General features: G+C 46.9%; 1 protein-coding gene across 5 annotated transcripts in view; it reads right to left on the bottom strand.

Moving 5' to 3' along the window:
* FBH1 (F-box DNA helicase 1) overlaps window positions 1-14,334 on the bottom strand; it is a 152,077-nt gene that overhangs the window by 132,839 nt on the left and 4,904 nt on the right. For 4 of the 5 annotated variants that reach the window (XM_088468710.1, XM_088468706.1, XM_088468711.1 and 1 more), the window contains exons 3-6: window positions 12,971-13,476; window positions 12,273-12,403; window positions 11,575-11,710; window positions 50-240 (exon numbers count right to left, since the gene is read on the bottom strand). In XM_088468710.1, coding sequence (XP_088324836.1) covers window positions 50-240; window positions 11,575-11,710; window positions 12,273-12,403; window positions 12,971-13,476 — 964 coding nt within the window. The remainder of the gene's footprint in view (window positions 1-49; window positions 241-11,574; window positions 11,711-12,272; window positions 12,404-12,970; window positions 13,477-14,334) is intronic. The other variant, XM_088468708.1, reaches the window with a different exon arrangement.

Raw genomic sequence — 14,334 nt, 5'->3', positions numbered from 1 at the left:
GAAGCTTTAGCTAGAAGGTAATTTGTAGATTTTATTGTTTTCTTACTACCTGTTACTTATAAGAATATTCTGCTCTCTCATTGCAAAAAGAAGTGTTGCCATGCAGTATAAGGCTTCCATGATTTCAACCAGTCTTAGTGTTGAGCTAGAATGTTGCAGACATCTTATGAGCCTCTGGAGATCACCCACTTCGGTTGATAGAAGCAAAATCACTGCCACCACTGCCCAAAGATTGACTGACTGCAAGACACAAAACATTGTAAGGTTTGAAAGGAGTGTTGTTGTTATGTTATTATTATATTATTAATATTTAAATAATAATATTTATTATTATTCTTAATTGTTATTATTATTAGATAGAAATCAGGTAAATTCATATTTGCCCATTCCTAGATGTGATAGACATTTGTTAGATAAAAATTATACAGAAAACCGTAAACAAAGACTAAGGGGGCAATTCAATAAGGCGCGATAAAGTGAAAATTTCACATCAGTAAGTTTTTGCACACTTCGTGTTTTGGTGTGATATTTTCACGTCTTCTGTCTATGTGTGCTCCCATTTTTCGCACTATGCTATTACAAAAGACACAAAAATGCATTCTCACCAGTGATCACAAATACGCGCTATAGCGCGTATTTTACCTGCAGATGAGCACCGGGGACTTTTCAGAATGGGTGCTTGTTAAATTATTGATATCTCCCTGGCCCACTGGCAGGGAGGACTATTAAAATTGTGGAGGAGCCAACACCTTGGCGCTCTTCCTCTTCCTAAATGCAGCAGCTGCAGGACCCGGCCAGCACTTAGCGTTCCACGGACAGGTGGCTTCAGAGCAGTGCGTGAAGGCAGTCCCGTATCCTGGACAGACAGTCCCGCCCGGAAGTGGACACAAGCACCCTGGCAGCATAGAAGGCTGGCAGACCCAGCATGAAGTTGACCAGAATAAAGCCCATCTGCAGTACAGGTGCGACAGGGCGGGAGTCCTGTGGAACCCTATGGACTTCGTAGAAATAGAGATAACAAGGGTAAGTTCTTACCATATCTCATATTTTCTACTTCAGGGTCCATAGGGTATCCACAGGATACCTTGGGGATGTCCCAAAGCAGTATCCTTTAAGGGTGGGGACGCTCCTGTGCTGAGAGGAGAATCCGCCGCCCGAAGGAAGCATCCTGAGAGGCAAAGATGTCAAAAGCGTAATACCTCACAAAGGTATTGACAGAAGACTACGTGGCAGCCTTGCAGATCAGAACTGCAGAGGCACCACGTCTAGCTGCAAACGAAGGACCCACAGACCTAGTGGAATGAGCCCTCACCAAGGAGGGAACTGGAAGACCTTCATGAAGATAAGCTTCTGAAATTGCCATACGAATCCAGCCTGCCAAAGTCTACTTTGAAGCAGGCCAACCCTTTTTACGGAAGCCATAGAGGACAAACAAGGCGTCCGACTTCCTAAAAGAAGAAGTGCGGTCAACATAAATTCTCAATGCCCGCACAACATCCCAAGTGGCGTCACCCACTGAAAGTCCAGGTGAATTGAAAGCCGGCACAACAATTTCTTCATTGATGTGAAAACTGGATACCACTTCGGGAAGGAATCCCGGACGAGTGCGAAGCACCGCCCTATTCCTATGAAAAATCAGAAAAGGGGGTCTACAAGAGAGAACCCCTAAATCCGAAATCAGTCTGGCCGAGGCAATGGCCAGAAGGAATATGGTTTCAGCTGTAAGCCATTTAAAGTCCACTGAGTCCAGTGGTTCAAACGGCGGCCCCTAGAGAACTCTCAGGACCACAGCCCAATTCCAAGGCGCCACCGGTGGAACAAAAGGTGGCTGAATGCGAAGAACACCTCGCATAAAGGTGTGCACATCAGAGAGCGCAGCAATCCTACGATGAAACCAGACTGACAGGGCAGACACCTGCACTTTCAGAGAAGCCAGGCGAAGCCCATGATCCAGTCCAGCCTGTAGGAAAGCCAACACTCTAGACAGGCGGAACTCCCTAAGGGAATACCCTCTAGGTCTACACCACCGGAAGAAAGTATGCCACACACGATGGTAGATTCTTGCCGAGGAAGGTTTACGAGCTCTTAGTATGGTTTGCACCACGGAGCTAGAAAAACTCTCTGGACCTTAGCATGACCGTTTCAACAGCCACACCGAGTCAGGTCCGGGTGAAGACAAGGACCCTATGACAGCAGATTCGGTCGTAATGGTAACCTCAGAGGAACGTCTACTGACAGACTCTGGAGGTCGGAGAACCAGTGCCGTCTGGGCCACTCGGAAGCTATCAACAGTAGAGTACCTCCTTCTTGATTTGAATTTCCGTAATACCCGCGGAAGAAGGGAAAACGGAGGGAAAGGTAGGCAAACTGGAACGTCTACTAGACGGACAGGGCGTACACCAGAGACGCCTTTTCGTCTCATGTTCGAGACCCGTACACCGGCAACTTGTTGTTGTGCCGGGACGCCATGAGGTCTATCTCTGGAAGACCCCACTTGTCCACCAAACTCCGAAAGACGTCCTGGTATAAAGACCACTCTCCCGGTTCCTCCTTGCTGATTTAAATAGGCCACCGTGGTGGCGTTGTCCGACGGGACCTGCACAGGGTGACCCTGGAGAACCGGCTGTGCCCGCTGGAGAGCTCTTGACACCGCATGGAGCTCCAAAATGTTTATTGGAAGCTCCGCTACCGCCCGAGTCCACCTGCCCTGAAACAAGTGTGGACCCGTGACAGCTCCCCAGCACCGGAGACTGGCGTCCGTTGTTAACAGGACCCAGTTCACCACCCAGAACGGGCGACCCTTGTTGAGGTGGGTCGTCTGCAAACACCAGGTTAGAGACAGGCGAACATCCGGAGTGAGCCCCATCGTCTGGGACTTGAGACACTGAGGCAATCCATTCCATCTGGACCGGATCAATAGCAGCAGAGGTTTGGAGTGAAATTGGGCGTACTCCACCATGTCGAATACCGACACCGTTGAGCCCAATAACCTCTTTGCCAAGTGTATCGACACTCGACGACACTGCAGACAACTGCGCACCCTCAACTACAAAGCAAGGATCTTTTCCTCCGTCACAAAGATCCACTGCTGCCTGGAGTCCAATAAGGCCCCGAGGTGCAGGATCCTCTGAGACGGGGTGAGAGTGGACCTCTGCCAGTTTGTCAACCAGCCGTGACGTTGCAGTACCGCAATCGTCAGATCCAGATGGTGTAAAAGAAGCTCTGGAGACCCCGCTATCAACAGGAGGTCGTCCAGATAAGGCAACAGTCGGACTCCCTGCGTCCGCAGGAGAGCCGCCATGACCGCCATGACCTTGGTGAATACCCGTGGAGCAGTCACCAGGCCAAAAGGCAGTGCCCGGAACTGGAAATGTTCATTGCAGATTGCCAATCTGAGGAACTGCTGATGGCGCAAAAGAATAGGGACATGCAGGTAAGCGTCCTGGATGTCCAATGACACCATGTAGTCCCCAGGTTCCAGTGCCAGAATAATGGACCGCAGGGTCTCCATCCGAAACAGAGGCACCCTCAAGGACTTGCTGAGGGCCTTTAGGTTTAGTATTGAACGGTAAGACCCATTGGGTTTCTGCACCAAAAATAGAATGGAATAGAAACCCAGGCCCCTCTGGGAAATTGGAACATGCACTGCGACCAGCACCGGGCGAACTGAAGCAGGTGCCCCCCACTTTGGGGTCCCCCAAAAGGAGGCCTGGACCGTCAGGCCGCAGGTTTGTTATCTGACCTAGGAGCCGGACGTCTGGTACTCCAGACCTGTTTCTTGGGCTTGGACAATTTCTTGGCCCCAGCCTGCCGTGGAAAGGACTGTACTTTAGGCCTACCTTGGGCCCTGTGAGGCCAAAAGGACGACCCACCAGCACTAGAAGGAATCGTAGTAGACAGAAGACATGCAGATTTTGCTGCTGCCAACGTGACTACAATTTTGTCCAGATCTGGACCAAATAGTACCTGTCCAGACCTTCTAATCCCTTTTTGGAATCCGCGTCCGCTTTCCAAGAACACAACCATAAGGTGCGATGAGCAGCCACAGCTGCAGAGGAGATCCTAGAGGTGAGCATACAAATATCTAAGGCCGCTTCATTAATGTAAGTGGCCGAGTCTCGGAGATTGCCCACCAACTCGGTCTGTTCAGCTGAACAGTCAGAGTCCAAAGACGCCTCCAAATTATCCGCCCAGCGCTCCATAGCTCTGGCTACCCAACACACGGCCAGAGCCGGTCTGGATGCTACCCTGCAAGGGAATAAACAGATTTGAGGCAGATCTCCACCTTGCGGTCATGACATCGAAGGCATAGGCAACGTGACACTTTTGACTAGGCGTGTGACATGTGAATCCACTTGCGTAGGGGATTGCCGCTTAGAAAAATAATTGACCGCAAACGTATAAGCCACGGCTAAGCGTCTCTGGGGCTGAAACCGTTTACCTGGATTTTTCCACGCCTCCTCTAAATGATCCACTAATTGATCAGAAAGAGGGAACACCGTAGCCTCACCCTTAATATCCTTAAAAAGGCATATATGAATGTGGCCACCAAAGGATCAATATCCTCAATAACTAAAGCCGAGCGGACCGCTCGAATAAGACCAGGGATATACACCTTGGACTTAGCGTCCGGCTCTTTGGTACGGAGAGGTTCTTGGTCAGATAGATCCAGAATCTCCCCATGATCTGACGTCTCATCGTCATCCCCATAAGGAGCAGATAAAGACGCCACCGGCCGTTATGAGGCCGCAACATAGACTCCCCCTGTAAAACATCGGACAAATGCTGAACCGATGTAGTTAAGAGTATTAACCCACGCAGGCTCCGGAGAAACCTGGGAAGGGACAGGGAGACTGTGGGGTACCATCAATTGTCTCGGGAACTCCCGCATGGGTGACAACACCACTGACTGCTGGGACAAACCCGTCTGGGTAAACGCAGGTGGCGGAGCTAGCTGGCCCACAAGGGTTGTAAGCGCCTTAGCGAAACAAGCCCAGGGAGGTTCCTGTACCGGGACCGTGACCATAATCGGCCGTGACAGTGCCAGGCACTGGGGGCATAACCCCTCCGCGTTACCCTCCCCCTCCGCTATTGGTACCTTACATTTAGTACACATGAGCTGGAGAGGAAAATCAGTCTCAGACATGATGGTAAGTATGTGACACTCACACCTATACGTATTGGTATAGTGTGAATAACACCCTGCACACCGCAAGGGCTTTGAGCAGAGCAAGATCAGGGACAGTAATAAAGCTGACAGTAGAAAGTGAAAGTACAGACAGCAGGCTAGCAGTTCAGTCACATACAATGCAGAAGAAACAAATCCCTGCACTATTAGCGCTGATTCTCAACTACTCAGACCCTCAGGCTGGTAGGACTCAGCGCTGCATACACTGACCTGTGACAAACAGAGGAGAGGTATGCTGGGGGACCCAGACCGCAATGCCACCGCTCACAGGCTTCCAGCAGTGTTCACCATGCTTTAAAGATGGCCACCGAGGAGCAGAAGATGAAGGAGGCCGGCCTGGGGAGGACAGCTGACACACTGTGGCCAATCAGGCAGAGCAGAGAGGCTGTGTGCAGCAGGGGAGGCGCCGGCTGTGAGACAGGGAAAGCGCGCTCCCCTGGCATGCATTTAACCCCTGGGACGCCGCAGCGCATGCCGCTCAGCAGCGGCCCGCTGTCCCAGGGGGTAGTGGAAGCGCAGGTTGGTCGCCTGGCTCCACGCTGCAGCCAGTCCCCAGGGAGCCCCCTGCCTGGGGACTCAGGACCATGTGACCAGCGGAGACCCACCGCGGGACCCCGCTGCTTACCTGCATCCCCTTGGATCCGGCCATGGTCCAAAACATCTGGGGACACCGCTAGCCGTGACCCCAGATGTCTACCAGCATCCCCGGATCAGTACCGGCGTTCTGGTACCGGCGGGGTGTAGGGGAGACGGCATGGACGTCAGTACTGACTGTCCATGCTGTACTCCCAGATGTGCAGCCAGCGCTGCCTTTAAAAGAAACTTCAGGGGCTCTTCATAGCCCCCCTCTGCACAGTGCCTCCGACTCCGGCCAGGCACCGACGAAACTGAGATGCCTTGGCCCGGGGGCGGGGTATAGGAGAGGGACCCAGATGCATCCTGGGAGGCTGAAAACTTTAACTCTGTGGTGCCTGAAGACTGACGTCATCACCTATACCCCAAGGTATCCTGTGGATACCCTATGGACCCTGAAGTAGAAATATAAATCTCTCACAGTATACATGAAAAAAAATATTTAAAAATAATAATAATACAACAATATTACATACTAAGAACACCAATTAAGAAGTCTCTTGTGTGTGCACACATCGCTTAGTTTGAACTAATGGATTGAATAGATAATTGGCTTCTGGCTACTGACTGGTACAGTTAAAGTTCCATAGACATATCCAAAAGTATCAATGGTAATGGACAAGCCGAATGGGTGCAATAATATGGATACAACGTACCTGCGAGTAACTGCTAGCAGCTGTAACATATACAGTGATAGGTGCTTGGTGAATAAGGCTTCCCGTATTGTGTGAGCGGGTGCCGGAGCTGGGGTGACGTTGCACCAGCAAACAATCTCTCTCTCTCTTTGAAAAAGCCCCCATTATAAAGGGGCGAAACGTGTCAGAGGACCACCTGATTCACAAGCACCTATTTCATGTGGCAAGCCCATTTGGATGAACATTCCCCACCGCACCAAGTGGCAATTTCTCTGTACAGCAGCATCCAGCGGAGGTGATCTTACATAGGCTCCAGTTCAGCTTCTACAGCGTGTCTAGCAGTACTGCCCTAGCTAGCCACCCACCCTTATCCCCATACCCAGCACTGCCTGCCCCTAACCTACTCCTTGCCCGCAGTACTGCTCCAGCTGCTCTCTACACTTATCCCCTCCCTACCCCCAGCACTGCCTGTCCCTAACTTCCTCCTTGCCCCCTAGTACTGTCCCAACTGCTATTTACATGTACCGGAATGGGTATGAAGTCCCTAATGCTGGCCATACACGGGACAATTGATCACACGATTAGGGCTGTTTTTAGAGATTGGACAGACCAATCTTATGAAAATAGTTGTATTTTGAGTCTCCTGCGACCCCGATGCGCGTCCCCGCCGTCGTGTAGTTGGATCACAGATCAGATGGTTTTGCAGAGAGACCTCTCAACTGATCGTGTATGAATTAAGCCCAATCGTATGTATTTTGCACATGTACGATCAGTTGTACGACCTACACTGTCCCTGGCCACTCCCCTCCGCCATTTTGACTGACGCGTGGTACCTGCAAAAAAATAATAGCTGAAGCACACTTGTGTCAGCGTTTTCAAGTGAGTACTATAGACAGCACAGCACGAGCATTGTGTTTCCCAAACCCACTGCTCCAATGTGTTTTGGCCCCTTTTGTCACTAAAGTATATTAACCCCCTGTGCTGCCAAAGAATACTAACCCCTTGCCCAACAATGAATCTTTACGGGTGCCCCTGTAATTTTAAACTTTAATACCCGTTATTTTGTACCTGTAATAAAAGGGTTTATAATTAAAAAAAAAAGCCCCACGTGAGTACTGTCAGATGGGCACTGTCACGTGGGAACTGTCAGTAGCGGGAGCCAATCAGCGGTCGCTCTACAGTCAGCGCGGCCGCTGATTGGCTGGCGGGACTTTCCAGCTCTGTGCTTGTCCCGTCAGCTGGCATTCGTGAGCTATCTGTATGTGTGGCAACACACATACAGATAGTGGGTCCGTCTGGTCGGCAATCTTTTTTTGTTTTGCCAAGTTCCTGGGGATGCTGCAGAGACCAGCACCAGGATATAGGTGAGTATGTGTGAGTGGGTAGGGGTATGAAATAAAGTTATACTTGACACGGTGTATTTGTTTTGTCTTTCTTTAACTATTTATTTTACAGTGGGGGTACAGGTGCCGTATGTCTGTTGGCACTTGTAGTTCCACAAGTGCCAAAGGACAGGCATCCTGGCACCTGTAGACCCACTGTAAAGTACAATAGTTTTATATTATTTGCCCCCCCATTACCCCCATACCTACCGCTCCAGGGGTATGTGGAAGAGCCCCAGGCTTCAGCGTAAGCCTGTGGTGCTCGGGAGAGGGGGGACCCTTTTTTGGGGGGTCCCCGACTCCCCCGAGATCACCGGCTTGCGCTGACCGACTTGGGGTGTAATGCTTTGGACCTGGAGCCCCGGTGATTAGGTCTCCGGGCTGTGGCATTACACCCCGGTCGGTTGGGTCTGGTGCTGGTCTTAAATATAGGGGGTACCCCACGTCTTTTTGACCCCCTATATTTAAGACAAGGACTGGTCCCTGCAGCCTGGTGTTGGTTTCTAAATTACGGTGGAACCCTACACATTTTGTACCCGTAATTTTAGAAACCAGGCCTGGCTGGCACGCCTGGGACTGGTAAGGCTTTTGGGGGTGGCCTATGTCATTTTTAATTAAAAACTTATAACCCCTTTTTTTTACAGGTACAAAAGAATGGGAATTAAAGGGAAAAATTACAGGGACATCCCTCCACCTCGCTGACATTCCCTGCCCTAGCTGACAGTCCAGCAGATGAATCATGTGTGAATGTGCTGCACAAGATCAATCTTATACGATATCAAATCGTATAAGATTGATCTTATCTGATGGTCTTATGTGAAATCGTTGCATTTTGAAAACAAATCGTCCAGGATGTTAAGGGAATCATTTCAAGGGAAATCATACAACTGGTCTTACCAACTATTGAATCTCACCGTGAATGGCCAGCTTAACCCTAACTGAAATCCTACCCCTCCCCCCCCCCCAACCCTCCCTTAGTGGTGCCTAACCCTAACCTTCCCCCCCAGGGGTGCCTAACCCACCCCCCTTACCCGAACCTCCAGGGGGGGGGGGGGGGGGAGGAATAACCCTAATATCCCCTCGGGGGTGCCTAGCCCAAATCCCCCCTCCAAAAAAAACCTAACCCCACCATAGATAACACTAAGGGCGCCCCGGACTTAACTCATTCGGACTGGCGTCCTCGGCATCGGGATTAAGATAGGCAACGGTATTTTGACACCTCAGTATTGAGACCTCATAGCTACATCCCCACTTATCCCCCCTTCCTACCCCAATTTCCACATGCCCTTACACCCCTGTACCCCTTCCCTGCACCAACTGCTCCCTGTCTCAACCCCCATCTCTACCCCAACTGCTGCTGCCCCCAACTGCTGCTGCCCCCCCTCTACCCCAACTTTTACCTGGTCCTAGCACTGTCCCAACTGCTGTCTGCACTTACCCACTCCCTACCCCCAGCACTGCCTGCTCTTACCCCCCTCTAGCTCCAGCTCCACCCCAACTGCTTCTTTCAATTAACCCCCTCTACCCCAACTGCTACCTGCCTCCAGCACTGCACCTGTTACATGAGATCAGAGCAATGTACAAGCAATTATAAGCATTCCGTACTGTAAAATATGAGTGTGACTTCACATGGTGTATGTGTAGGACATGTGGGGTGGGGTGGTCTGATGCTTATGGCGAGCTCAAAAGCATAATATGTAATGGGACCCGGAAACAGTGGAGTAGGGACCCCATTTTTTTTTTTTTAAAGTGAGGGGTCCCTGGGACCCACAATTATTTTAGCTGAGGAGGATCACCTTCACAAAAACTATTCGCAGAGTGAACGTGAAAAGTACAGCACATTTTTGGGAAATCTGTCATAAATGCTAACTGACATAGGAAATCAATTTATGAGCGTATTAGTGGCCCTAATAAAAAGTTTATGGGGTTCTTAAATTGCGCCAAATGGTTGTTATAAAAATATGCATATAACAGTGAAAAAATTATAAAAAGCAAATTTTTCGGGGGGCTTTGGGGGGGGATGGGGGGGGCAAAGTATATTTTTGAGTCCAAACAGTGCACTCTTTTTTTTTTATAAATACACCATGTGCAGCTTCCTGCAATGTTTAAAACTTATGTCCCATATAGATCCCCCCAAAATACCAGACCCACTACTTTAAATCTATTTTCCGACAATTTTAATTTTTTCACCCCAAAAATTACGTCATTATTGCCCAAATTAAGCTCATTAAAAAAATGTTTTTGCCTACTTCGTCATTAGGGGGGTTTTCAATGGTTTCTGAACTAAGGGCCTGATTCAGCAAGGATCGCTATTCTGCTAGAACGTATGCACAGCAGTTGCCAATATTAGTGGTGAAATGCAAATGTTTGCAATCGCATTGCGATCACAGCTTACCATAAGGACGCCCACTTCCCCTTACACACATCCATATAATTGGGCAACATAGCAAAATAATCAGTAACATCGAGTAACATCGGACCCATACACACAGTTAAGGCAGGTCAGACCTCACTCAGGAATTGCTAACTTCAGGTCACGCTATGAGGCCTAATGCTGCGTATGGAATTACAGTGGATAATTTATGCACGCCCCTGCAAGTTCCCAGGCACTGGCACGCCTGACCACCCCCCCGCCCCTAGTGCACAGACACCTCTCTAGAATGAGTGACAGGACCAGCCATTTGTGGGTGGTGACAGGGGATGGTCGTTGGAAATGGGGGTGTGGTGGTGAGAACGCAGGCATGTCTGTGCGTCTGAATGCCGTTTCAGGGGCGTACATAATTAAGACGCAGCTTCAGCATACACGTCACATGGCTGAATTACACATAGCAGCACTCGCAGTGCTTGTGGTAGGGTATAGTCAGCCACAAGTGCTGTCTATGGGTCCGATGGTAATCGATGTTACTGGTTGTTTCATACACTTCCTGAACATGACGTATGTTACTAAGGGAAAGTGGGCGTCTTGTGACAGGCTGGTGGGCGTCTAAATACATACAGCGATCACACGCCAAGACATAGTGGGCGTGCTAATGTCTTGTCGTGCGATCACGGAATCTGCATCCTTTGGCAGCTGACGGTTACGAGCGAACGCATCTAGCGAGCGGGTCTGAATCGGGCCCATAGTTCTAACTAAAGAAAGTAGTGCTCTAAAATATAGTATGTGAACAGTATGGGCATATCAGTGTTAACCTCATAATTATATATATTACTTATACATTTTAGCAATACATAGTGCCGGATTTATTTAGCCACGGTTAGGCGAAAGGTTTTTGCACGTTCGAACTTTGCGCACAAAAATGTTTATAGTGCAATCCTAGTTTTCACACGTGCGAATTCTCCATAGACAGAAACCAGCGAAAAGTTTTCACCAACCAAAACATATGTCTTTGGTTGGGAATGTGTTTAAATACTTGAACTTCAGCTTCTTATATGTAATGGAAAATGACTTGATCAATTATCTCTATACAGGCTGCACAAAAACCTGAATGATTCCTTTTTTTTTGTCTAGGGAATAGAATACAATATACCTAAAAACAAGCAAGTAATTAAAATACACAAAACTCAACTCATGAAGGAACAAAACTGTGAACAAAACTATGGTTAAGCTGCAACACAATTATTCATTCAGAATAAAGAGAACACTGCTGGTAATTCTATGAAACAATCAAAAAGCATACCATCTGCCGTTATTCTATACAATTAATGCTTGAAAATATATGCAAGAAATGTAATGTACCTCATTGTTATTCTTCATCTCTGGTAGTCTGTGAGTAACGCTTGTTTCAGCCATCTCATATAAATGATGGCTCTTCAGACAGGCCAAAGCTATCCTGAATTCAGCCAGTCTAGCACACATCAACGTAGCAAAGCACCTACAGAAATTTCATAAGAAAAGGACTCAATACTTAATTAAGATGAATGTAATAACTTCTTAACAGTCAAGACTGATTGGATCAATAACAAACATGTTGGCAAAAAAAAGATGGAAAATGCAATGTACCTGCAGGAGGCTAGCCAGGAAAGTGATACATAACAGCCACTATTTCCAGGTAGAGCAATACCATAGTAACAAAGTCATCTTTAGGAAAGCAACATCACAGACAAACTTTGGTTAGTTAAGCTATTTTACTCAGAGATTAAGGAAAACTCTGCATAGAAACATAAAATTTGATGGCAGATAAGAACCACTTGGCCCATCTAGTCTGCCACTTTAACCATATTTGCTCCTTAGGTCTCTCTTAAGCATATTCTTATGCCTATCCCAAGCGTATTTAAATTGTACCAACCGTCTTAGCTTCAACCACCTCTGATGGGAGGCTATTCCACTTATCTAGAGCATTTAGGCTTAAAACATATTCCAACAATTTAGGAACAAATCCATGTTAGCGCTTATAATGTCCACTTAGCAAATGAAAAGTAACAGCCAGTCCTTACTTCACTAAATTCAGGATACAGAGGGAGTTGTCTGTAGTTATGCCATTCTTCTTAAGAATATGTTCAATTTCCATTATAGCTTCCACCTCTTTCTTAAGGTACCGGTGATACAGTTTTTTCCATGGGATGAACTAAAATGAAAGCCAAAATGTTACAATCAGCAATATTTATCTTCGAGGGTTGTATAAGTGACCAAAGGGACAGAAGTAGCTTTAGACAGGTTTATATCAAATGACTATTAGGAGATAGCATAAAGATGTAACAAGACATGATAAGCCAGCAGCCAGTAACTTTTGTGGATAACAAAACTGAAAGTGAAGTAACCAGGTATTTGCAGGCCCCAAAGCAAAAGTTTGTAAAGGCCCTTATGTACCCCTCATTTAGTGAAAAATGTATATAACACATGTAACTGACAAGGTAGATGGGCCCTCCTAAGCTCTGGACCTCATAGCAACTGCACCCTTTGCACCTATGTTACACCCATGAAGCAACAGTCACTCTTCACTAATTCTGGACTCCATGGCACCCCTGGCCTTACAGGGTAAAATATTAAGAAAGTGGGCTTTACAAATGTTTCCTTTTCATTGAGCAATTATAAGCACATTTATATGTTTAAAATCATAAATCATTTTTCTTCTTGCAGAACACACGGAAGTAAAAGATGATAAAGAAAGATTTTACAGCAAATATATACAAACCAGTGTGTCGTCGATGAGAGCCTTCCATTTTTGACAAACCAAACTCACATTCTGATAGAGGTCAATTATCGGAAGGAATCCAAATATACTCTGCAAAAGTTCATCAGGAAATTGGTTTATTTCCACACACACCGGCTTGTTCTGATCAGTCACACCCAGAAGGCCATAGCAAGAATCCATCAAAAGACTCATTTCATGATCATCCTCCTCCTCCTCCTGCTCCAAGAAGTTGCTGGAAGAAGACATAGCTTCCTCTCCTGAAGTATATACATTTGAACCTTGGCTCCAACTTTCCACTGAAGAAAATGGACGTTTTCTGCTTAAAGTGGGTTCTGAAGTAGGGGAATCAGCCTCACTGTCATAGTGTGCTGCGTACTCATCCATAGGACTAGAGAATAAATCTTCTTCCATTTCAGGTATGGGATTGCTGTTTGCAGACCTGAAGCATGCAAGATCTGTGGTATTATAATCAGATAAATTCTTGAAACAACGCTCTCTCTTTTTTCCTGTATAAAAAAATAAATAAAATAGTATTGAAAAAACAGGCAAAAAATAAATTGACTAAAGCTGGGTACACAATATACAATGTAGTATACAATACCTCGTCCCGATGCATGTCAGAGCGATATATCATACACATCGTATAGTGTGTATGCCCAATCAGTCGTTTATCGCATCGTCCCATCTGCTGTGCTGCTCGTCAGATGGGACATTACAATGAATGATGCGGTGCTGTTTCATGCAGCATGTAACAATACATTGCACCGTTGTATGGCACACACAATGTATTGTTACATGTATGAAGACTAAATATTTTTTATTTAAGCTTTTAAAAGCTAGAAGGACCACAAACCTAAAAAATGCTGGTTTCTATATAAAAGAGATATCCATTTATTTAAGATATGGGACAGCTTTGCAATTCTGGGTATTACGGTAAATTAAACCATTTATTTTTGCTATTTCTCTATAACGCACTAGCAAAAATAAGCAATGTTTGTTAACTGCAATGTCGCGTGTAATCTTATCATGGGTGATTCCTATGCGACCTTACCCTTACTTGACTCACCCCCTACATATATTACAAAATCTTGGCAGAACTTTATATGTTTTACTGCCTATTCCAGTGATTCCCAAACTTTTTAGAATCACGGCACCCTAGAGTATCAGCATTGTTTTCACAGCACCCTGGGCCAAAAAAAAATAAAAAAATTCAGAATAAAATGTAGTAAAGTAAATTGTGTCATCCTTATGTTCAGTTATGTGGTGGTGGACAGGTTTGTGCTTCTGTTTGTCCACATATTTACATTACATTGACCATAAATAATATGATTTAGTGCTGGACCACCAACCTGAGGCACCCCTGC

Source organism: Taudactylus pleione, unplaced genomic scaffold (genome assembly GCF_031769625.1).
Source record: "Taudactylus pleione unplaced genomic scaffold, aTauple2 ptg000086l, whole genome shotgun sequence".
NCBI classification, from domain to species: domain Eukaryota; kingdom Metazoa; phylum Chordata; class Amphibia; order Anura; family Myobatrachidae; genus Taudactylus; species Taudactylus pleione.
The sequence above is the reverse complement of the archived record's forward strand: the minus strand, read 5'-3'. Positions and strand labels throughout refer to the sequence as shown.